The 22,433-nt window shown below is 45.7% G+C and overlaps 3 protein-coding genes across 10 annotated transcripts in view; 2 read left to right on the top strand and 1 right to left on the bottom strand.

Moving 5' to 3' along the window:
* LOC307021724 (uncharacterized protein) overlaps positions 1-11,209 on the top strand; it is a 29,142-nt gene extending 17,933 nt beyond the window's left edge. For 3 of the 6 annotated variants that reach the window (XM_079654101.1, XM_079654102.1, XM_079654103.1), the window contains one exon: positions 8,452-11,209. In XM_079654101.1, the coding sequence (XP_079510227.1) occupies positions 8,666-9,445 (780 nt within the window). In that variant the 5' untranslated portion in view covers positions 8,452-8,665 and the 3' untranslated portion in view covers positions 9,446-11,209. The remainder of the gene's footprint in view (positions 1-8,451) is intronic. The other 3 variants (XR_013803229.1, XR_013803230.1, XR_013803231.1) reach the window with 3 other exon arrangements.
* On the top strand, positions 11,055-17,459 carry LOC307022747 (uncharacterized protein; the record flags this gene model as incomplete). The annotated part of the gene is made up of 6 exons (XM_079655639.1): positions 11,055-11,218; positions 11,273-12,713; positions 12,945-13,066; positions 13,377-13,622; positions 13,782-16,020; positions 16,266-17,459. The coding sequence occupies 5 exons, from the start codon at positions 11,055-11,057 to the stop codon at positions 13,960-13,962; spliced, it is 2,154 nt and encodes a 717-aa protein (XP_079511765.1). The 3' UTR covers positions 13,963-16,020; positions 16,266-17,459.
* A 148-nt stretch (positions 17,460-17,607) lies between these two features.
* LOC307021723 (uncharacterized protein) lies at positions 17,608-21,589 on the bottom strand. Of its 3 annotated transcripts, XM_079654099.1 has the most exons (5): positions 20,028-21,589; positions 19,215-19,808; positions 18,905-19,092; positions 18,487-18,530; positions 18,278-18,353 (listed from the first exon to the last, which is right to left on the bottom strand). In XM_079654099.1, the coding sequence occupies exons 1-4, from the start codon at positions 20,373-20,375 to the stop codon at positions 18,503-18,505; spliced, it is 1,158 nt and encodes a 385-aa protein (XP_079510225.1). In that variant the 5' UTR covers positions 20,376-21,589; the 3' UTR covers positions 18,278-18,353; positions 18,487-18,502. The 3 variants fall into 3 exon arrangements, with proteins under 3 accessions (XP_079510224.1, XP_079510226.1, XP_079510225.1); XM_079654098.1 differs by lacking the exon at positions 18,487-18,530 and having other exon boundaries at positions 17,608-18,353; positions 20,028-21,588; XM_079654100.1 differs by lacking the exons at positions 18,487-18,530; positions 18,905-19,092 and having other exon boundaries at positions 18,226-18,353.
* Between the last annotated feature and the right edge of the window lie 844 nt (positions 21,590-22,433).

The following is a 22,433-nucleotide window of genomic DNA, read 5'->3' as shown; positions in this document are numbered from 1 at the left end:
TTGGGGAGGGGCCAGCGACTTAAAGGTAGTGAAAGATTTGGGTTCGCTAGTGATTTCAACCCGACATTAATACCTGCTGCAAGCTCCACACCTATTATGCAGCCAGACCGTAAACTTACACAAGTAGTATCTGTTGAAGCTTTTGGGGAAATGATAACAAGTTTGGCTAAACAGATAGGTGAGAACATATCAAGCACCATGCACCAGCCCAGTGCTGCCCAGCCTCAGTCTCCCACCAATCCACACCCGTCCCACCAGGCTGATTTGTCTCAATTGAAGGTTGTGGTGCAGTCAGACACCAAGGCTCCGCCTTACTTCAGGGGTGATCGTGCTGATGTATTTTCTATTCATGAATGGGAGGACATGATGAGATGTTACCTGAATAGAGTGAAATGTGACACTCACGTAGAAAGGTTTGATCTGATTATGTCAAGACTAACAGGTAAAGCCAGGGATGTGGTGAAAGTGTCAATCCGCAGCCGACCTGACTTGAGTGCGACCGACCTGCCCACAGCTGTGTTTGACATATTAAAGGGTAACTTTAGTGAGCTGTCATACTCTAACTTGCCCATGAAAGATTTTTACGGCACTGTTCCACGTGCTGGTGAAAGTGCTATGGACTATTGGATACGCCTTAACAAGTCAATAGATGCTGCGGACGAGTGCCTCCGGAGGCGAGGTAAATGTGTAGATGACCCCAGTGCAGAAGTGGTCTTGATGTTCATTAATCACTGTCCTGACCCCAGTCTCGCCATATCATTCCAACTGAAGGCACCTGAGCGGTGGACCACGGCTGAGGTTCAGGAGCGTCTGGACGCCCATATGAGAAATGTGAGAAAAACAGCAGCGCAGTCTCATAATGTGGTGGGTCTGTCAGTTTATAGTCAGAGCCCTGTGACTGATTCTTTTCGCCCTGTCAATCTGGGGATGTCTCAGGCCTCATTAGCGCACCAACCAGACCCCCCTCCCAACTCTCTACCGGCCACTGCCCTTGCTTACAGTCAGCCTCAGCCAGACCATGCTAGGGTGAGTCCCCAAGTGTCCCCCTTATCCCTGCCTCTCTCTGCTGTCTCTGACCCAGCCCCTACCACCGTCAACCCACCTACTACCGACGCTGGTGTTCAACAGGTAGTTGCAATGTTTGACAGAGTTCTGGCTATGTGCAACGCTTCCCTTACAACCAGTCAAAGGCCAGACTACCATCAGCCAGGTAACCACCAACAAGCCCACCGTCAGAATGGTCAGCCAGGCAACCACCAACAAGTCCACCGTCAGAATGGTCGACCCCGTTACCAGCAGGCATCTGAGTCCTTTCCATGCAAGGTTTGTGGCTCCAGGGACCATTCAACCCATGCACACTGCAGGCTTTACAGATTATGCCTTAACTGCTTCAGTCCTGGTCACATAAGAAATCAGTGCCCACAGGCCTCTCCTTCCTCAGCCATGCCACCTTCTCCCTCCAATGCTGGTTTAAACTAGCCCGCCCGTGCAGTGAGAGGGATAGCATGGGCGGCACTAGTGACACCCTCAGTGAGGAAAATGACTTAAGATCAACATATGTGAACTGCTGTAGTAATCTTCCTGATGACAAAACTGTGATTGCTGTGGGTTCACATAGAGTTGAAGGAGCCAATGACTTGTTTTATACCCCAGTGTTAGTAGGGGGTCAGTCAACTTTAAGGGGGATGCTTGATTCAGGGAGCATGTCATGCACACTCAGCGAAGAGGCAGAGTCCAATCTTAGAGCTGCTGGTGTCCTCCCTTGTCCTCAGCCTGTGCCAGAGAAGGTGGTCCTAGTTGGCTGTGGTGGCCTTATGACACAACCCAGATGTATCTATGACCTGGAGATTGAGGTTTACGGTTCTAAATTCATTGTGCCAACTTTCCTTGTCCCAGGGCAGAGAGACGAACTCATTATTGGTAGCAACGTCATCAGGCCCATATTACAGAGGATGAAGTCTGATGAGAAGTACTGGGAGCTCATCCAGTCCAACACCTCAGACCCCGACTGTGAGCAGTTTCTTCAGTTGCTCAGCTGCATCACTCGTTGGTCTGGTCCTGAACTGCCTGACAAGGTTGGCACGGTCAAGCTACGGCAAGCTATCACTCTAGCACCACAGAAGGAGTATCTGGTATGGGGAAAGCTACCTGGCAGTGTTCCTGTGTCCCCTGGGAGCACTGTCATTGTGGAGCCCACCTCCTCCCGTTCAGCCCCCAAAGACATTATTGTGGGACGGGTTGTGGCACCCATGTGGGGAGATCGTTGGGTCCCTATGAAGGTCCTTAACCCAACCAAGAGTCCCGTGACACTACGCCGCAATGCTAAAGTGGCCGATGTGTTTACTTGTGTCGCGATGGAAGACCTTCCCCTCTCTCAGGGTGTGAATAGGCCACAGACCAGTCAGGCAGCTGACCCTCCTCCCAACTCAGATGCCAGCTCTACCCACACTCAGCAGCTTAAAGACTGTGGATTGGCAGACATCGACCTCGAAGGCTGTGCGGTGTCAGATGAATGGAAAAAGAGACTCTCTGAACTGTTGCTCACTTACCAGGATGTCTTCTCCAAAGACAAGCTGGACTGTGGGGAAGCGAAAGAGTTCGTCCACCGGATTCATCTCACTGATGATCACCCCTTCAGGCTACCCTATCGCCGTGTCCCTCCAGCACACTATCACAAACTGAGAGAGGTGCTGTCTGAGATGGAGTTGAAAGGCATCATCAGTAAATCAGTCAGTGAGTATGCATCGCCGCTGGTCCTTGTCTGGAAGAAGTCAGGAGAGTTAAGGATCTGCACTGACTTTCGCTGGCTTAATGCCAAGACCGTCAAGGACGCCCACCCGCTGCCTCACCAGGCCGACTGTCTTGCTGCCCTTGGTGGAAACGCCTTTTTCAGCACCATGGATCTCACATCGGGGTTCTACAACATCCCCCTCCATGAGTCTGACAGGAAGTACTCGGCATTCACAACACCCTTAGGCCTGTATGAGTACAACAGACTTCCCCAAGGTCTTTGCAACAGTCCCGCGTCCTTTATGCGGATGATGATGAGTGTGTTTGGTGATTTGAACTTCTCCAGCCTCCTCTGTTATTTGGACGACCTGCTTGTCTTTGCTCCATCCGAGGAGGAAGCCCTGAAACGGCTGGAGACTGTCTTCTCGCGGCTCAGAGCCAACAACCTGAAGCTGTCTCAGAAGAAGTGCTACTTCCTTCGCAGGACTGTGGGGTTTCTGGGTCACGTGATAGACAGCAGTGGCGTCTCAGTCGACCAAGAGAAGGTGAGGGTCATCTCAGCTTTCGGGAAGGAGGATCTCATGAACGACGACGGTTGCACCCCATCTCAGCGGAAGGTCAGGTCTTTCCTCGGGATGGTGCTGTATTATCAACACTTCATTCCTGGCTGTTCTTCCATCGCAAAGCCACTCTACGCCTTAACTGCAGGGCAGAAGAGGAAAGCCAAGGGCTCTTTCGGTCGGAGAAGAGCTGGCACCTTTCGAGAACTGACTCCTCAGGATTGGACCCCTGCCTGTGAGAAGGCATTTGATGATCTGAGACACGCACTCCTCAACAGCGTGGTGCTGGCACACCCAGACTTTGATAGGCCTTTCATCCTCTCCACCGATGCTTCCCTTGATGGTCTGGGTGCTGTACTGTCCCAAATTTCTGCTGGTGAGGAGAAGGCAAGACCCATCGCCTTTGCAAGCAAAACTCTCAGTCGCAGCCAGCTCAATTATCCTGCACACAGACTGGAGTTCTTGGCTCTAAAGTGGGCGGTTTGTGAGAAGTTTAGCCACTGGCTCAAGGGTCACAGATTCACCGTCTGGTCAGATAACAATCCTCTCACATATATCATGACCGAGCCGAAACTTGACGCCTGTGAGCAGCGGTGGGTTGCTAAGTTGGCTCCGTATTCCTTCGAAATCAAACATATTCCCGGCAGGTTGAACGTGGTGGCGGATGCCCTCAGCAGAGACCCTTTCGTGAAACCTTTGAGGGAACGGTTGCTGCGTGAACCCTACTTGGAGCTACTGGACCAGGTCTGTGACGTCAGTGATGGGTCTGTGCAAGATGCCTTCCGCCTCACCTGCCAACCACAGTCACTGGAGGGTCCATCTCACTCTGACGCCATTGAAGGTTCAATGTCTGAGGATGAGGTCTCTTCTCTTCTTTCCTCCTTGGACGAGTGGGACTCTGCTCCTAGGCAGCGTGCAGCCTCCCTGGTTGATCACCTCACCACCTTTGAACCACCTGGCCAGGACACGTTGCATTCCCTATCTCTTTCTGAGCTGCAGTCACACCAGCAACAGGACCCAGTAATTTCCAGGGTCGCTCTCTATGTCGACAGGAAGCGCAGGCCTTCCAGACGGGAACGCTACAATGAGAGTCAGCCGACTCTGAGAGTCTTGAAGCAGTGGGATAAACTGACTCTTCTGAATGGCGTCCTCTACAGGGTCACGAAAGATCCCTTGACTAGACAGAAGAGGTCCCAGTTCGTGGTGCCGGAGTCGCTAAAGGCAGATGCATTATCTGGTGTTCACGACCATGCTGGCCATCAAGGTCAGCCCCGCACACTGTCTCTGGCCCGCCAGCGTTTCTTCTGGTACGACATGGAGAAGGATGTCCGCAATCATGTGAAGCACTGCCACAGATGTGTTCTCAGCAAGACTCCTGAACCTTCCGCAAGAGCCCCACTGGAGAGCATTAAGACCTCTGCCCCTCTGGAGCTTGTGTGCATCGACTTCTGGTCAGCTGAAGACCGTCACAACAAGTCTGTGGATGTTCTTGTGATCACCGATCACTATACAAAGTTGGCACATGCTTTCCCCTGCCAGGATCAGACAGCTAAGAGAGTAGCCAAGAAGCTGTGGGACAACTTTTTCTGTGTTTATGGCTTCCCTCAGCGCCTTCATTCTGACCAGGGAGCAAACTTTGAAAGTGAGCTGATTGCTGAGCTCTTGCAGTTGTCAGGGGTTGACAAGTCCCACACCACACCTTACCACCCTATGGGGAACGGCGGCACAGAGAGGTTCAACCGCACCCTGGGCAACATGTTGAGGTCTCTACCACTTCGCTCCAAACAGAAGTGGCCGCAGATAATACAGACAATGACTTTCGTGTACAATTGCACTGTCCATGAGACCACTGGGTTCGCGCCCTTCTATTTGATGTTCGGGAGAATCCCAAGGCTGCCAGTGGACCTTCTGTTCAGGAATGTACTTCATGATGTGACTGTGTGTGACTACAATGCCTATGTGAAATCCCTCTTGGAAGACCTGCACTGTGCCATGGCACTGGCCCAGAAAAACTGCACAACGGAGCAGAGACATCAGAGTGACCAGTATAACAAACGGGTCAGGGGCCAACCTCTGTCTGTCGGTGACCAGGTGCTGCTGGCGAACAAAGGCGCCAAGGGAAAATGCAAGCTTTCTGACAAGTGGATGCCTGTTGTGCACACTGTGGTGGCCTCAAAACCAGCCCTCCATATCTACCGGATCAGGGATCCAGAGGGACATGAGCGTGTTGTTCACCGAAACCTGCTGCTGCAAGTCAACTTCCTTCCGCTGGAGGAGGCCTCGGATGGTGAAGATGATGCTCCTGTGCCCGCACCTACCCCTAGCATGACCGATACCGCTCCGGCATCTGATTGGCATGGGACAGAGGTGTCCGAGTTAGACACAGCAGCTGCAACAGCTGGGCCATCCCTAGCTGGTTCCCTCTCGGATGTTGACGGGGAGGATGGCCGCACCGCCTCATGGGTCCTTGAGCAGTCCCCTGTTGATGACTCTGTTCATCCAGACCACCCACCACCTCCTTCTGTGTTGGTCACCCCCGTTTCTAGTGACCCTGCAACTGCTGTAGAGACCCCAATGGCTTTCCCAGCTCCTCTGCCACAACGGCCCCCTGCCAATAAGCGTCAAGCATCACATGTAGATGGCCAGGTTACCTCACGATTCGGCAGAGTCATTAGACCTGTGCGCCGCTTTATTGAGTCCATGGCACAACTTGAGTCCCTTCTTGAGGGTTGAGATAAGGCCGCGTGCTGTTATTAATGTGTGAAATGTGGCGTGTTAGCCATTATTTGTGCTCTGGTGATATACTGCTGTATTGAGCCTTTTTTTTATTTTATTTTTCGCTCATCCACATCGTTTGGCCAGGGTGTGGGGTGTAAACTGCACCTCACCTTGTCTGTAGAGTACTGTGGGTTCTTGCTGGGCCCAAGCGAGTCCCTCATTCTCTTATCCTTTAGGTAGGAAGCTCTTATTGCTGTTTCATATGGTTTTGTTGCTTGTTGTAATGGCCAGTGTGTTTATATGTGGATTGTTTTGCGACCCAGAATTTTGCATAATTCTAGCGGGGTGAGTGTAACAGGGACAGTTATGTCTCATTTGTATATAATATATTATGTAAATATGTCTATATAATTACACAAAATCTGTGTTTATTCTTGTTTCATCTTGTGTTAATACCTGACGCAGTAGGACTCACATCAGTATGTGGAACTATAATTTTAGCGTGTACCCCTACGTTCCTTATGTATGTGACACTGTTCCCCTTTTTTTCGCGGGGTTCATGCATCGTTCTCCCCTTTTGATACTGATCTCTGTGGGAGAGGTAGGCGGCTCTTCAGCCAGAAGCAATTTCCGTGTTTTAGTGTCGACTTTATGCAATTTAAGTTACTTTTTATTACTTATTTTTGTTGTAGTGTCTCACGGGTGTTCACAATGTATTTCTGTGTTGTTTAATTTGTATAGGGGCACGTTAAAGAGAGTACTGACTGGAGAAATGTTTTCTTTCTGTCGCTGTTTCGTCAGGTATGTTGTGTTACTTTTTACGTTATGCCCTTTTGATACTGATCTCTGTGGGAGAGGGGCACGTTAAAGAGAGTACTGACTGGAGAAATGTTTTCTTTCTGTCGCTGTTTCGTCAGGAGTGAAAATAAATGTACATCCTGAATGAAGCTACACGTCTGGGTCGTCGTCTTTCTACACAACACAACGCAGAGTCAGACACAGCCGGTTACATCTACATGTATAAACCATGTATTTAACATATATTGCATCATTTTATGCATTTTTCAGAAAAGTGGTAGTTTGGTAAACAGTGACATCAACGACATGTCTGGTCTGTAAAATGCCCGAAAAGTAAAAGAATGGGAGATAAATATCCCAAAGTCTCCACATTTTATTATATTTTTTATGTGTTTCTGGTCCTCTTTCAGTTGAGACAGTGTAGATGAAGGATGTGTCAGGATGTAGAACTCTTGTGTGAACCTTGGATAAAGCCAGGTTCATATTCTTGTTTCATGTTGATGACATATTAGAGTCAAAGGTTTGCACAGAGCGAAATATCTTTTTGTGGCGCGATATATCAGAAAATACTGCATTAAAAAAGTAATTTCCTGAATTTTTGTACTGATAAAGTGTGATATAAATAATGTACAGGCTTTCAGATTGCTGTAGTTCACTAAACAGAGAGATTAACGACAATTTTGGTGTTGAAAAAGTGAAAGAACGGGAGATAAATATCTCAAAATTGTATTATATTTTGTGTGTGTTTGTGGTCCTCTTTCAGTTGAGACACTGTAGGATGCTTCCGGAAAAGACCAAACACTGGATGTCTTTCAGTCGCCAACATGTGTTTTCGAGACACTGATATTAACGGGGAAATCCTGCAGGACTCAAATGCCTCGTCGGGGGTAACGCTGCCTTTCCCGCAGCGTTACCCCCGGTCTGCACGTTGTTTCTCTTTCAGAAACACAGAGGACTGTTTGTATGATCGATCACAGACACGCTGCAAACGGTGTCCATCAAAAGTCGAGTCGGAGTGTCATTTTTATTTGTTATAGTTTGGGAAGATTGAAAATCGGTAGGGAAAGCAAGCTAAGTCGGTAGGCGGTAGAAACATGTCAAAAGCGGTAGACTACCGCCCAAAACGGTAGGGTTGGCAGGTATGGACTTCACTCGCGTTTATGTCCATATCGAGAGAAAGATAAATCATCTGAATTCAGTGTGCTGTTTACTTTGACGCAGGGGTGATCAGCAGAAGTAGGGAGAGGTGGGGCTATTGCGTCATCATTATCACAAAATGGTCGTATAGGTCCTACACACGGAGCCGTTGGACCCCCCCAGAGCATTGCGTATGCCGTGCTAACCACCTTGGGACCCGTTATCGTTACCGCAGTTGTTTACTGTCATATTCGGTCGTCCTAGTGCGGCCGAACGGTCTATATGACACTAAACAGTAACGCAAACGACCGTTATCGTCCTCGTGGGGCCGGGGCCTTAGACAACAAAGCATCTGTTATCACAGCAAAATGTTAACCCATTAGAACAATTTCCATAACACTCTATATAAAAAAATGATCTAATGAACTTTTTCATATCTAGGGACAATAAAGCAAAAATGAATTTGCATTTGTTTATTTCTTTGTTTTTTTGTTTTGTTTTTTTGTAGCACAACAAGTCAGTCTTCCAGCTGGCTGGACCCACACCTTGCCTGAAGTGGATCAGAGGTGGATATCAAAGGCTCTGTTCAAGTGAAACGCAAAGGGGCATCCTGAGCTGGATAGCAGGGTGGACAAACTTTGGTGGTATCCCCCCAGGTGCCACTGAGGACCAGCAAATCTCCTGCTCAGGAAAATTACTTTGGTCATCCCCTCCTGCTGTGGATGCCACGAAAGCTGTGGCAAGTAATGCTGACCTGTCCGCATCCAGATTGCAACAAAGACCCTTTGACCTCAGCTGGCCTGCATCAGAAGATCAGGCAGGTTGTGGCTGTTGGAAAGATGTACTTTGTTGCATCTGAGTACCTGGCCTGCCCAAGGTGCAAGAGGAAGGTCATCAGCTGGAGCCACGGCCTCATCTCTCAGCTGGACATTGGACACAGGGTGCAGTTCCCTTGCATCCTGACATCTAAACTTGCATGTGACTTTGAGGTTGCAAGTTTGATGCGTCAGCGAGGGCTTGGAAACAGCAGCAGCCAGATCCAGAGGAAGCTGCAGGAGCGTAATGGTGAGGTGTGGATGCAGAAGACAGTCCAGTGTCTGCAGGATTGTAAAGGAATTGCCAGTGCTGTTACATCAGGCCTGATTCTGCCCGTGACCTTTGATCCTGTACCTGCCATGCCTCCTGTCCCGAAGCACCGTTGGCTGATGCAAGTTTATGCCCAGGATGTCCTGCAACTGCTGGATGAAATCAAGGCCACCATCACTTCCCAGTACGGTCGGATCCTGAAGATGGATTCAACCAAAAAGCTGGCCCGTAAGCTAGCGGGAAAAAGCTACGGCACCGCTACCTGGGCAACCAACGTTGGTAATGAGCATGGACAGGTCATCTTGTCCGTGCTCACAGCCAGCGAGGGTTTTGGTCTCGGTCCTATGGTTGAAGGACTCATCAACAGATACAGAATGGCTGGGTTGGCTCCTCCTGAGGTGCTATATGTGGACTGAGACTGCTATGGAAACACTCTTCTAAGGAGGATGTTTGAAGAGTGGAACAACATCAGGGCCGTATCCAGGATTTCCTAAATACCGAGGTCAGACACATGCTAGGGGGGTTCGGGGAATACCACACGAGATTTTTGGAATTTTCATGATCTAGTTAGGTGCTTTTTAAGTCTTGTAGGGGATCACAAATTGGATAATATATTGATTTCAAACCATGTCAGTGGGCTGACAATGTCAGCATAAATTATTTTTGAAAGTGTAATGCATAAGAATCAGTTGATTGTTACTATTAATGATCTGGACATGCAGAAGAGGCTAAAATGATCACAAAACATTGTCAACATTCATTTTCCATGTCTCTCTCCTTTCCATAACCTGCAGCCTCTCTTCAATCTTCTTTAGTCTCTCTGTCTTCTTCCTGTTCATTACTCTCTCTGTCCTCTACTCTTTCTCTTTGTTCAATCTCTCCCTCGTTGTTCACTTTTTTCTCCTCCTCACTTGTCGCTCCTGCCAGTGAATTCAAAGCAATTCAGCAATTTAGTACATTTCACTTGTTTCTTTGCATTTTGTTTTATTTAAATCGGTTTTGTTTGATTCTCAAAAGAGAACAAAGATGTAAGCAAATTGTGTTTTATACAATTGTATGTCATTATGACATCATAACTGCAATAGATGTATGTTGTTTAAAAAATCATGCCTATTGTCTATATTGTAAATGAAGACCCAGTTATAGATGGATAGATAGATAGATAGATGGATGGATGGATGGATGGATGGATGGATAGATAGATAGATAAATAGATAGATAGATGGATACATAGATAGATGGATAGATAGATGGATACATAGATAGATGGATAGATGGATGGATAGATAAATAGATAGATAGAAGGATGGATAGATGGATAGATAGATAGATAAATAGATGGGGTTATTAAGCCTACATTCTTCTGTGTGACTGTAGCTGCAGTTCCTTCCTGACTTCCATCACTTTCTCTCTCTCTCTTTCTCTCTGCCTGTCCTGTCTCTTCCTTACCAAAGCTGAACTTCGACTGACGTATTAATTCATTACAGCTTAGTCAGTGTAAAAAGAAAACAATACAATGTTATATCTTCAATGTTTTACTCAAATTGAAATGAAAGAAAAGCATTACAACGTTTGTTAAAAGGTAATCCTTCTGACATTGAATGAATGTAATTAACTTTAGCTCTCTAGCTAGTTTATTCAAGCAATTTAAACCAAAGTATAGCCTATAGCTGAAGTATAAGTTAGTGTGCATGTTGTCGGACGTCCACTGACTAATGTAGAGCGTTCACACAGGATCTGCTGGTCATATGATGTCCTGATGAACAGAAACACAAGCAGCCAGCTGGACTCAGATCTCTAGATACTTCATCACTCCTTCGCTGCTCCGGTTCAAGTCCGGGCTGCGGTGGTTTGTTGATACATCTAGTCTACATCATTTTGTCACTTGCATTATGTTTTCTGATTGATGCAAATAACATATAATCTAAATAGTAATTAGATTGAGTCATTTATATTTAAAATGATATTATATATATGATGGTGTATTATCTAATTGTATTTTTATTTGATTTTAAAGAGGAACTGATGGGAGTGGAGTACCTTTACCAGCAAACTGGTCAAGCTATTCAGGACTACAAGCTGGCCATACAAGAGTCAGAGAGCAGCGAGGTGGCAATAGAGCTTCATGAAGTTCATGCTGAACCTGAGGAGTTTCAGAACTTCACTGTCCCCACCTTCCACCTTCAAAGGTTACCTGCTGCCTGAAAAGCATCGTCCTCTTTATCTCCGTCTTCATCCATCAGCACCCTGTCCTCCCTGCCTGTGGTCCCTCCTCCGTCCTCCACCAGCACCCTGTCCTCCCTGCCTGTGGTCCCTCCTCCGTCCTCCACCAGCACCCTGTCCTCCCTGTCTGTGGTCCCTCCTCCGTCCTCCACCAGCACCCTGTCCTCCCTGTCTGTGGTCCCTCCTCCGTCCTCCACCAGCACCCTGTCCTCCCTGTCTGTGGTCCCTCCTCCGTCCTCCACCAGCACCCTGTCCTCCCTGTCTGTGGTCCCTCCTCCGTCCTCCACCAGCACCCTGTCCTCCCTGTCTGTGTTCCCTCCTCCATCCTCCACCAGCACCCTGTCCTCCCTGTCTGTGGTCCCTCCTCCGTCCTCCACCAGCACCCTGTCCTCCCTGTCTGTGGTCCCTCCTCCATCCTCCACCAGCACCCTGTCATCACTGTCTGTGGTCCCTCCTCCGTCCTCCACCAGCACCCTGTCCTCCCTGTCAGTGGTCCCTCCTCCATCCTCCACCAGCACCCTGTCCTCACGGTCTGTGGTCCCTCCTCCATCCTCCACCAGGACCATGTCCTCAAGGTCTGTGGTCCCTCCTCCATCCTCCACCAGCACCCTGTCCTCCCTGTCTGTGGTCCCTCCTCCATCCTCCACCAGCACCCTGTCATCACTGTCTGTGGTCCCTCCTCTGTCCTCCACCAGCACCCTGTCCTCCCTGTCAGTGGTCCCTCCTCCATCCTCCACCAGCACCCTGTCCTCACGGTCTGTGGTCCCTCCTCCATCCTCCACCAGCACCATGTCCTCAAGGTATGTGGTCCCTCCTCCATCCTCCACCAGCACCCTGTCCTCCCTGTCTGTGGTCCCTCCTCCATCCTCCACCAGCACCCTGTCCTCACGGTCTGTGGTCCCTCCTCCGTCCTCCACCAGCACCCTGTCCTCACGGTCTGTGGTCCCTCCTCCGTCCTCCACCAGCACCCTGTCCTCCCTGTCTGTGGTCCCTCCTCTATCCTCAACCAGCACCCTGTTCTCCCTGTCAGTGGTCCCTCCTCCATCCTCCACCAGCACCCTGTCCTCACTGTCTGTGGTCCCTCCTCCGTCCTCCACCAGCACCCTGTCCTCACGGTCTGTGGTCCCTCCTCCATCCTCCACCAGCACCCTGTCCTCACGGTCTGTGGTCCCTCCTCCATCCTCCACCAGCACCCTGTCCTCACTGTCTGTGGTCCCTCCTCCGTCCTCCACCAGCACCCTCTCCTCACGGTCTGTGGTCCCTCCTCCATCCTCCACCAGCACCCTGTCCTCCCTGTCTGTGGTCCTTCCTCCGTCCTCCACCAGCACCCTGTCCTCACTGTCTGTGGTCCCTCCTCCGTCCTCCACCAGTACCCTTTCCTCACTGTCTGTGGTCCCTACATCGACAGTGTCACCTCCATCCACCAGCACCCAGTCCTCACAACAATCCACCTCAGTCGATGTAAGGACCAATTTACCTTTCTTATGTTTATTTACATGCTTGTTATGTCAGCTACAGTTAATAGCATTTGTTGTTGCTATCAAATATGTTTTAATTATCTTTCATTTTAGGATTGTGTTGGCCCTGACAATATCGATGTGTATGGAGCTGTCCAGGAGCTGGTAGAGTTTTTGTTTGGTCTCCGTGGCCTTAAGTGGAGACAAGTTTGTCAAAATAATCACTCTGTGGCAGGCACTGGGGGATTTCGACAAGAGGAAGACCAGCTATCCACCCCGTCACAGAAACACACTGAAGCAGGAGCGATTCAGGGCAACAAAAGAGATTGTGGCACCAGGTGTGGAGAGCACTAAAAGGTTTGTTACATTAAGTACAACATTTTAAAATGACTGAAACTGTCTGAAATACTGTCTTCACCTTAATAAGTGTAGTCAAGTTTATTAAAGGATCCTTATTGACTTGAACACCACCTTTCCTTTCTTGGGTCCAAAACAAACAATTACATAAGAGACATACAATAAGCAAGTGTGTGTGTCAGATGGAATAAAGCAGAACAACAATTTCTGGGTTTCCCCCATAACTTTAGGGAAGTACAATTACAGAAAAGTACAAATACATCTCAATCTTTAGTAATTCATAATAATAAGTATTCTGTTGAATTTACAGGTGCTTCATTGGGGCTCACAGTCCTGCACAGAGGCCAAACTGCAACAGAGTGGTGGAGGCCATCTTCACAAGGCTCTGTGACCTTTACAAAAATGCTGTGCGCTGCGAGGGAAAGAGGGTCTCACGGTTCACAATGGTGATACGTGCTTATAAGCACATCCGAGAGTGCGTGATCACCAACGACAAGGTGAGGACTGAGACCACCATCCAGCTCCCAGAAGTGAATGTTGCAACTACCGCAAAATGGTGAGTAAATAAGCATACTACATATACTGCAAAAACATGTATACTTACACTGTAATACTTACCCAATACAATTATTTACTGTTCAAAATAATCCCAACTCTTTTTCATTACAAATATTCCCTTTTGTTCATTAATATTGATTGTTTCATGTTTCCGCAGGTTCAGCAAGCGTTGCAGGTCTCAGGACAACACGTTCTCATTCCCCACCCGTAACATATTGACGGACGGTCAGGGCCCCTCCCCGTCACTCTATTACGTACAGGGTACCCCTTGGACGTCAGTTTTCAACGGGCAGGGCATCCCATTGACTTGCATAGAGCTCCCTGAATGTTGGAAATAGACGAGTTGGGATCGCGGCGAAATGCTCTCCGCAGATCCATTCTCACAGCGTTTATCAACCTTTTTCTTACTCAATATCAAGCCACACTTATTGATTTTACTTCTTTATTTTAATTAAATCTGTATTGTTTCATCATTTTTTCCTTCTAATTTTGTATTCTTCTCTAAACCACACACTGTTATTTACTCAAAAATAACACATAATTATCCTTGTGGTTATTTATTTGTTTGATTAATAAACACAAGTTGGAGTCCGTCAGGACCGAGGGTCGGAGCAGCTCATAGTATTTGCTTTAGAGAATTTTACACCCGGAAGTAAGTAATATCTCCGCTTCGCTTAACAAACCCCGTGATATTCCAAGCTCTGAGATTGGATGTTTGAGTGTGCGCCGAGGGTTACGCCGAGCGTCAAACAACACTTTGAAATGGGATGGAACCACGGCAGACTGTCCAAAACTGGATTTGAACGGGTCCACCCTGTCCCCAGAACTACACATGCTGGCTATTGTGTTTTGCAACATGCTCTATGGCACGTCTCTACTGGGAATTGTAGTTTTAAAAGACACTTTCGTATTTCCCATAATAAGAAGTTGCCAGTATTAAACTGTGTACATCCCTGGAGGTTTAGGGGATAGGAAACACTTAAATTTAAAACATATAATTAATAAATGGCTGAAAATTGCTTGTGCCCATAATGGGCAGCATTAATATACCCACATGACAGCTAAGGTCAGAAGAGCTTTATTTAACAGCTGGTCTTATGTCTGTGACCCCTCCTGTTGTTAATTGATAAGCCTGAAACATGCACTTGTCAAGGTTCAGAGGCAAATATGGCAGTAGCCATCGATCATCAATAAGACATACTTTATTGATCCTAAGTTGGAAACATTTGCGTTACATCAGCATGTGTAACAGTTGTAAATATGCAGTTGTGTTTATTTGTAAATCATTTAGTATAATCACACAAATTCTGTGTTTTATATTTAATACTTCTGTGTTCTTTATTTATTGAATATTCAATACCTGACAAGGTCGGAGATGAAAACTTGGGTCGCAGGTTCCTCAACAGTGCATTACAAGACATCTATCAATATGTGTGTATACCTCCACCATTAAACTGTCATATTCTGCACATTTCTTATACTATCTACATACATCTTATAAGAGTATAATACATACGTATAATATCAGTTAAAATAAGTGCTTAAACATACAGTAGTTAACATTGCAGGAAAGCAATATATTAGTAATTTGTCAGGCTTAATATGTATACCCCCAAAGCTTTTTTCTTACTCAAAATAAGACCTTAACCTAAAGTATTCTTTAATGTTTAAATAAAGCCATATAGAGCTCCTGCGGATGATGTCACATATGCTGGTCACGTGACGAGAAACGAAGGGGGCAGCCATTTTGGCAGTAATCGCGTCAGTAAATTCATTGGCAGGCACTGGCAGACTGTCGAGGATGGTGGATAACTGCTGTGCACCAGGTTGCACAAATAGGCGTGGGAAGAAGAAAGGTGTATCTTATTATCGCATTCCAAAAGACGCGGAGAGGAGGGAAAAGTGGATCGCAGCGATTAAAAGAGCCAGGAGCCGTCTGAACAAGACTGAAAGATGGGACCCCCCGGCCGTTTGCTTTCGCTTATGCAGTGATCACTTCATATCAGGTGGGTGAAGGAATACAGTACAATGCTACAAAAAGTTTCTGGTCAGTTTAATTTTTACCGAAGTAGAATCTAGCACCCAGTTATTATAGCTAACGGACTCTGTGATGTCCCTTTTTAACTCAACAAGTGTGGCTCTGGTGCAGCCTAGCCAGTTAGCTTGTAGCAAGCTAGTGGTAAACAAACCCGTGTTGAAAATATTCCTTCTTATTTTTTAGGGAGAAAGAGTGATAACCCGTTGAGTCCGGATTTTATTCCGTCAATTTTTGATTACCTTCCATCTCCAGAGAAGAGGAGACGAAAAACGAGACTGGAGGTTTTTAACAGAAGGCAGAAGGCTAAATTGCACAAAGTAGAGCAGGCAAAGCTATCTGCAGAAGCCATCCGTCAAAGGTTGGTAGATCAAACTCCTGTCTGATTACATGTTGGGTCTACTTGTTATCGGTGTGTTATTCAGATTATTTTATTTCAAATAGTTAACTGCCGTGATATGGTTCTAAACAAAAACGTCACACCAGTCATTTAATGAAGGCTAATATCATATGATTTCCATTAAACATGTCAGACTGTAAACATGTAAACTGCCATCAGTATTGTATGCATGAAAGCTCATTTTGCTGCTTCTGTGTTTTCATCAGGACATCAACTGATTGTCCCCAGAACAAGGCAGCCCAAGAAGACCAAATCACAGAGCCTTTGAAGGAGCCCCCCATCTCAGATCCTTTGGTAGACTCAGGCGATGAAGATCCTGTCCAGCCTGATCCAGCAACACCACCATGCACCTCTGAAACCTGTTCTAACCGCATCCAGTGTCTTGAGCTAGAATGCCAAGCTCTAAGGACTGAAAACATGTTGTTAAGGGACAAGATAAATAGGAAGACCCTGACAGAGATTAGTTTGCATAATGATGATAAAAAGGTGAATGTCCTCACTGGGTTAGAAACCTATACATGTCTTATGACCATTTTTCAATATTTGGCTCCATTTCTCAAACTTAAATCATCAATAACATGTTTTCAACAATACATGTTGACTTTGATGAAGCTTCGAATGAACTTCACATTTGACTTTTTGGGTTTTTATTTTGGCATCGATCCAACGACTGTCTCCAGGCACTTCAAACACTGTGTTAATTTGATTTATTGTAGACTGGTGCCAAGTTTAGTGGTGTGGCCTGAAAGAGAATCTTTAAGAACATCTCTTCCATATGTATTTAGAAATGGTGACTACGAGAAGACTGTTTGTATCATTGATTGCTTTGAAATATTTCTAGAGAAACCAAGTAGATTGCGACCCAGTGCGCAGTGTTACTCAAGATACAAATCACATCACACCATGAAATATTTAATTGCCATTTGCCCTCAAGGTTCAATTTGTTTCATTTCTACTGGATGGGGAGATCGCACCAGTGATAAGTTCATTACAGAACACAGTGATTTTTTACCTAATATTCTCCCAGGGGATGTTGTTTTGGCAGACAGGGGGTTTCTGGTGAAGGAGTCTGTTGAAAGGTGTCAGGCTGAATTAAAAATTCCAGCATTTACTCGTGGAAAAACACAGTTAGATCCTGCTGACATAGAGAATACAAGATCTCTAGCCTCTTTAAGGATTCACATCGAAAGAGTCATAGGAGTACTTCGTCAGAAATATACTATCTTACAAAGCACTGTGCCAATAACTTTCACAGACATAGAGAAAGAAAATGATGTTACTTATCTTGATAAAATTGTGAGTGTATGTTGTGGACTAACAAATGTACCTGATTCTGTGGTGCCCTTTGAGTGATGAATGTGTGCGTCAACAGAAAATAAACCTTTTTGATTCGCTTCTCACTTGTTTGTTGTGACTACTTTTCTCACTCACTAGATTTGAGTGACCTATCCATGTTTTAAGAGCGCTACAGATACTGCTACAGACACAGAAGACATTGGTTTAACAGTTGTTTATTAATTAATAAAATATTGACATTGCATCAGCTCATTCATATTCACACTTTTCGTAAGTAAGTAAGACTAAGTAATTATGTTTTTTTTTTTTGGGCATTGATTAGTTTCCTACAACTAGGACACACCCACTGTTTCGGTACCCTTTTCATCCGAAGGCAGGTTTGGTGGAACCTCTTCACGGCACAGAACCCTGAGGCACAAACAAGCATGTTCCCTGCCGCAGGTGCACGGCAGTAGCACCACTGTTGCTGGGGATCGGTGCTTGCAGTTGCTTGTTTTGGTGCAGAAAACCATTTGCCTAACAGCTCTGGGATGATGCATTTTAGGAAGAAGTCACGAGCAAGTTCAAGTTCTTTGTGAAAGAATTCTGGGTCAAATGTAATGCGTTCCACAAAGGGTGAATCACCTTCCTTTTCAGTCCACAGAATGAAATCACAGTATGCCAATTTGGTAACAAATAGCTGCATCTGCACTTGGTAGAAGTATGCATGGTCTCGCTTAAGTCTAATTTTTCCTTGGGAATCTTGTTCAAGGCAAAAGTGTGCAACAGAATTTACAGCTTCATTGACAGAAAGCTCCTTTGCAGAAAATGGGCACTTAATTTCTAAGACCCCTGTACCACAGCAGCTACAGGACACATACCCATCAGGTGAGGCCCCGATAAATGGGTGCAGAGGTGAAATTCTAAATCCGGCTGGTCGCACCAGGACGTCTGTGTGTGATAGGCGATGCTGCATTTCGTAGTATTTTCTGGCCAGTTCTTCATTCTTGCATCCCCATCTGAAGAAACAATGTAAATATGAGTTTTGGACAATAGTAATGCCACCCCACATTGCTACCTCCCTGCCCTTTACAAATGTTTACTGCTGTACTTGGTTTTACACTTCTTTTTAAAGAATAGCCTAGTACTTACTGCATTTACCCTTCATTCACCTCACACTAATTTCCTTGTACACCCTATGGAAATGACAAGTTAACAAATACATAGAAGAGATTACACACTGCACACCCTATTTTAGTTTACAGGGAAATTCCAGCTGATTTCAACATGCAGTTGTAATGCTCACACACACTACCCTTGACTTGTTGTGAAGATGTGGCATTTTATATCATCCCACATGATACAGCTGTATTGTAAGGTGTCTGCTGATGCACATGTCACAATGTTTCATACAATAAGTAATCAAATGCATATGCCCATTACTTTTGGGATGATGAACATCAGCTGACACCTTACAACAAGGCAGAAACTTTTGGGATGCTATTTGGAGTATGTTAGGATGTTCAACTGCATGTTGACATTGGCTGGAATTCTCTATGCTCATGAATACCTGGTAGCCTCACTGCTGAAAACATGGGACTTTGGGTCACATATCTGTCTTATGAGAGACACTGCTGGTTTTCTGAGGTCTGTTCTTGTTGCTGCTCTGAAGGTAGATCCTGTCACCCTACCACTCCTTTGATCAAACCAAATTCTGGACTTGGACTGGGCTTGGGTCTCCTCCTCTACAATATCACTCTGAAAGCATGGCAATCCAAACAGTTTCTCATTTACATTGCAAGTTAGCACACACAGTACACGTGCACATAACATGGTAGATCTTAGATTTCAGTCATTAGTAAACAGAATATGTTCTGTACCTGTTCTTCAGTGACAGTCAAGTCCTCAAATATTCCTTCTGCACGCTCTTGTAATTCAGCCAGGTTCAGGTCTCTTGCCTTCTTGTCGTACAGACTGGTAAGGGGTTCAGGTAAATCTAGCTTGACAGTCTTGGGTACATAGGATGTGGCGTACCCGCGAACAACTGACAGGACTGCAGGTCTGCAGGACTTCCCATCTTGAGTCCGGCACTGTGAGAGATTTTTGTAGAGCTGTGTTTGCTCAGCAGCAGTCAGGGGTGGGAAAGATGCCGGCGCAGAGGTACCCTTGGTGGAATTCCCCTTTTTATTTTGTTGAGTATGGTTGAATATGATGTCCTTGCCCTGCAGGTACTCCACATTCTTCGCAGCATCCTCACTGGGAGAGGCCCACTTGCATTTCTTGGATGTGCAGCTGATCTCCTCGTGCCTTTCGTTGTTTTTTCCCCACAGACTGAAGAGAACAGCTGACACATGAGAGCAGCTCTCCCCGAGTCCCGCTGTGCAGTTGCAGTGGGCTCCCAGCACAACACCGTCGTTCCTGACCACCACCCATGGCTTTAGTTGACTTTCATTAAGCCTTTGGGAGTGATTAACCTATATATGAAATTCAAAAATAGATAAATAAAGGTTAAAAACGCCAGCCACTTTGGTTGAGTACGTTCAAAAATACAAACTAGTTTCAGACGCACTGCAGTAGCTATCCAAGCTAATAAACAAACATGCTAACGTGACACTGCCGTAGCTAGACAAGCTAATAAACAAACAATGCTAACGTGACACTGCCTATCAAAACTGGAATAATTTAATACTTACCCTTGCAGTGATGATGCCGAAGTTTTGGGATGTAAGACTCCACAGTTGAATGTTGTTTACGAAGCCGGACTGACACCATTTGTAAGCCTCCAAGCTTTTGTAAGCTCTGAGGGAGTCTCCTGAGTACACTGATGGAAAGCTTACAAGATAGCTGTGGATGTCCGCGTAGCGCAAGTCGGGTACATCGTCTTCAGAGCAGGAGGTTATGCTCTTGAAAAGCACACCGGGTGCATTATATGGGTCGCTTATATTTAATCTTTCTAATTTTGTACTATAAAGCCGAATTTCACTTGAATTAAAATGAGATGTATACTCGCACGGTAGGAAAACGCTGGCGCCGATCGTCATGTTTACTGCCAAAATGGTGGCTGATAACCAAAAGTCACGTGACCGCAGGAGCTCTATTAGTTTGTCTGTCTGTGTCTCCTATTAATATCTAATAATAAAAATAATACATTTCAATAACGTGCTTTAACCACCAGGTGTCCCTTTCTATCAGCTGTGCACCGTTATGGTGTACATATACCAATATACCGATTAGATCAAATATAAAGGTCAGCCAAATTAGTATTGATACTGCTAGGAGACGTATATTGTGAAGAGAAATTTAAGATGTTGTTTAATTGCTGGTATATTTATGATCCACGTCAAATATTCAGTTTCGGCGGCAGTTATTCCTGTTTGTCTAGGAGTCCTCTCATCAGGGCTCTATAAATAGCAAACTACGGCAGATATGTAATATTTAATGCAGCCGAACCGTGTATTACAATGCCGTTATGTGATGACCTCGAAAGAGAAAAGCAAGCAAACTCTGAATAAAGTATTTTTTTTTTGTAAATGTTTTCGGATTTCACATCAACAGGAAGTCCGGTTAACTAAAATGTCCGTGCGGAACAATACCCCAACCCATAAATATTTGGGTGAATAATGTCAATCACCTCCCTTCACATTTAAATTTAAATGTACATTAAAGTATTTCGTGAGGCCTTCTAAAATGTTTTTAAATATAATTAGGGTTGTCGTTGAAGAGTTTGTAACGCACAACGGCACGTCCATTAATTCCCCAACCACACACATGGATTAACATTTTTTTAATACATTAATGTAGCCTTTGTTTCTGCTAAAAGAGTTGTCGACCAGCTGGGGCAACAAGAAAATTGGCGAAATCGAGTGTGACTATTAAAAAATAAATAATTATTATATTAATATTGACAATAACAACCGACCGTCGGGGAGCGTTCTCATGGCGTCTATTATCAACGCTATGGGAGGTCTATGAAGGTCTATGGGACGCCCTGCCCGTTGAAAACTGACTCAGGGGTACCATGTCCGTAATAGAGTGACGGGGAGGAGCCCTGACCGTCCGTCAATATGTGACGGGTTGGGAGTGAGAACGTGTTGCTCAGGAAGAGCAGATCCTGAAGCAGAGTATCCCCGCTCCTGACGCTCCCATGGCAGGACCTGAGAAGCTTCTTGTGGCAATGCAGAAAGGGACCTTTCTGTTTCCTGGCAGTTTGGCTGAGCCTCACACCTTTGTTCTGCCACATTTCATTTCATTTCAAACCTTTATTTATCCAGGTGTATCCCATTGAGATCATTGATCTCTTTTTCAAGGGAGACCTTCTCAAGTAGGTTCCACATGAAACATAAAACATAAACAGAACAACAAAAAGGACATCATACAGCATCATTGCAGGGTTTACAATTTACATGCTATCCACATGAGCAGGTACCAACAGCTTCCGATTGAGTAGCATCCAACCGAGCTTTAAAAACATTTAGTGACACCAGATTGCTCAGTTTCCATTTCAATTGCAGACTGTTCCAAGACAGAGGAGCTGCACATCTAAATGCCATCTTCCCTAAGACAGTCCTAGCAGTTGGCACATTTAATAAAAACACAGCATGCAATTACTTACAATTTGCTGTGAGATCAGGGAGCAGATATAAGATGGAAGTTTCCCGAACATGGCTTTATATATAAAAATGTACCAGTGACTGAGCATCCGTACAGTTAGCGAAGGCAAACCAGCCCTTGCATACAGGGTACAGTGATGGGTTAATGCTTTACAGTTTGTCAAAAATCTCAGTGCGCTGTGATACGCAGCATCTAACTTGACCAGGAAATTGGCAGGTGCATTCATATAAATCAAATCACCACAGGTAAAAAGGTCACAGTGACTAGCCTTTTCCTGGCCTCAAGCAGAGAAACAGGACTTGTTCCTGTAGAAGAAACCTAGCCTAACCCTCAGTTTTTTAAGTAGATTAATGACATGACGTTTAAAAGTGAGACAATCATCAAGCCAGATACCAAGGTATTTGTAACAGGTAACCACTTCCATTCTTATTCCTTGCATAGTTACAATATCCACAACAGGCTCTGGTGTCTTTTTAGCTTTTGAAAAG

Source organism: Notothenia rossii (genome assembly GCF_949606895.1).
Source record: "Notothenia rossii genome assembly, chromosome: 10".
NCBI classification, from domain to species: domain Eukaryota; kingdom Metazoa; phylum Chordata; class Actinopteri; order Perciformes; family Nototheniidae; genus Notothenia; species Notothenia rossii.
The sequence above is the reverse complement of the archived record's forward strand: the minus strand, read 5'-3'. Positions and strand labels throughout refer to the sequence as shown.

Excerpts from the sequence above, each read along its gene's own strand:
- LOC307021723 (XM_079654098.1), bottom strand. The coding sequence starts at position 20,375 with ATGACGATCGGCGCCAGCGTTTTCCTACCGTGCGAGTATACATCTCAT. Across the intron at positions 19,809-20,027 it reads TCGGCATCATCACTGCAAGG|GTTAATCACTCCCAAAGGCT; the intron begins GTAAGTATTAAA and ends TTTCATATATAG. Across the intron at positions 18,354-18,904 it reads TTCAGCAGTGAGGCTACCAG|ATGGGGATGCAAGAATGAAG; the intron begins GTATTCATGAGC and ends TTGTTTCTTCAG.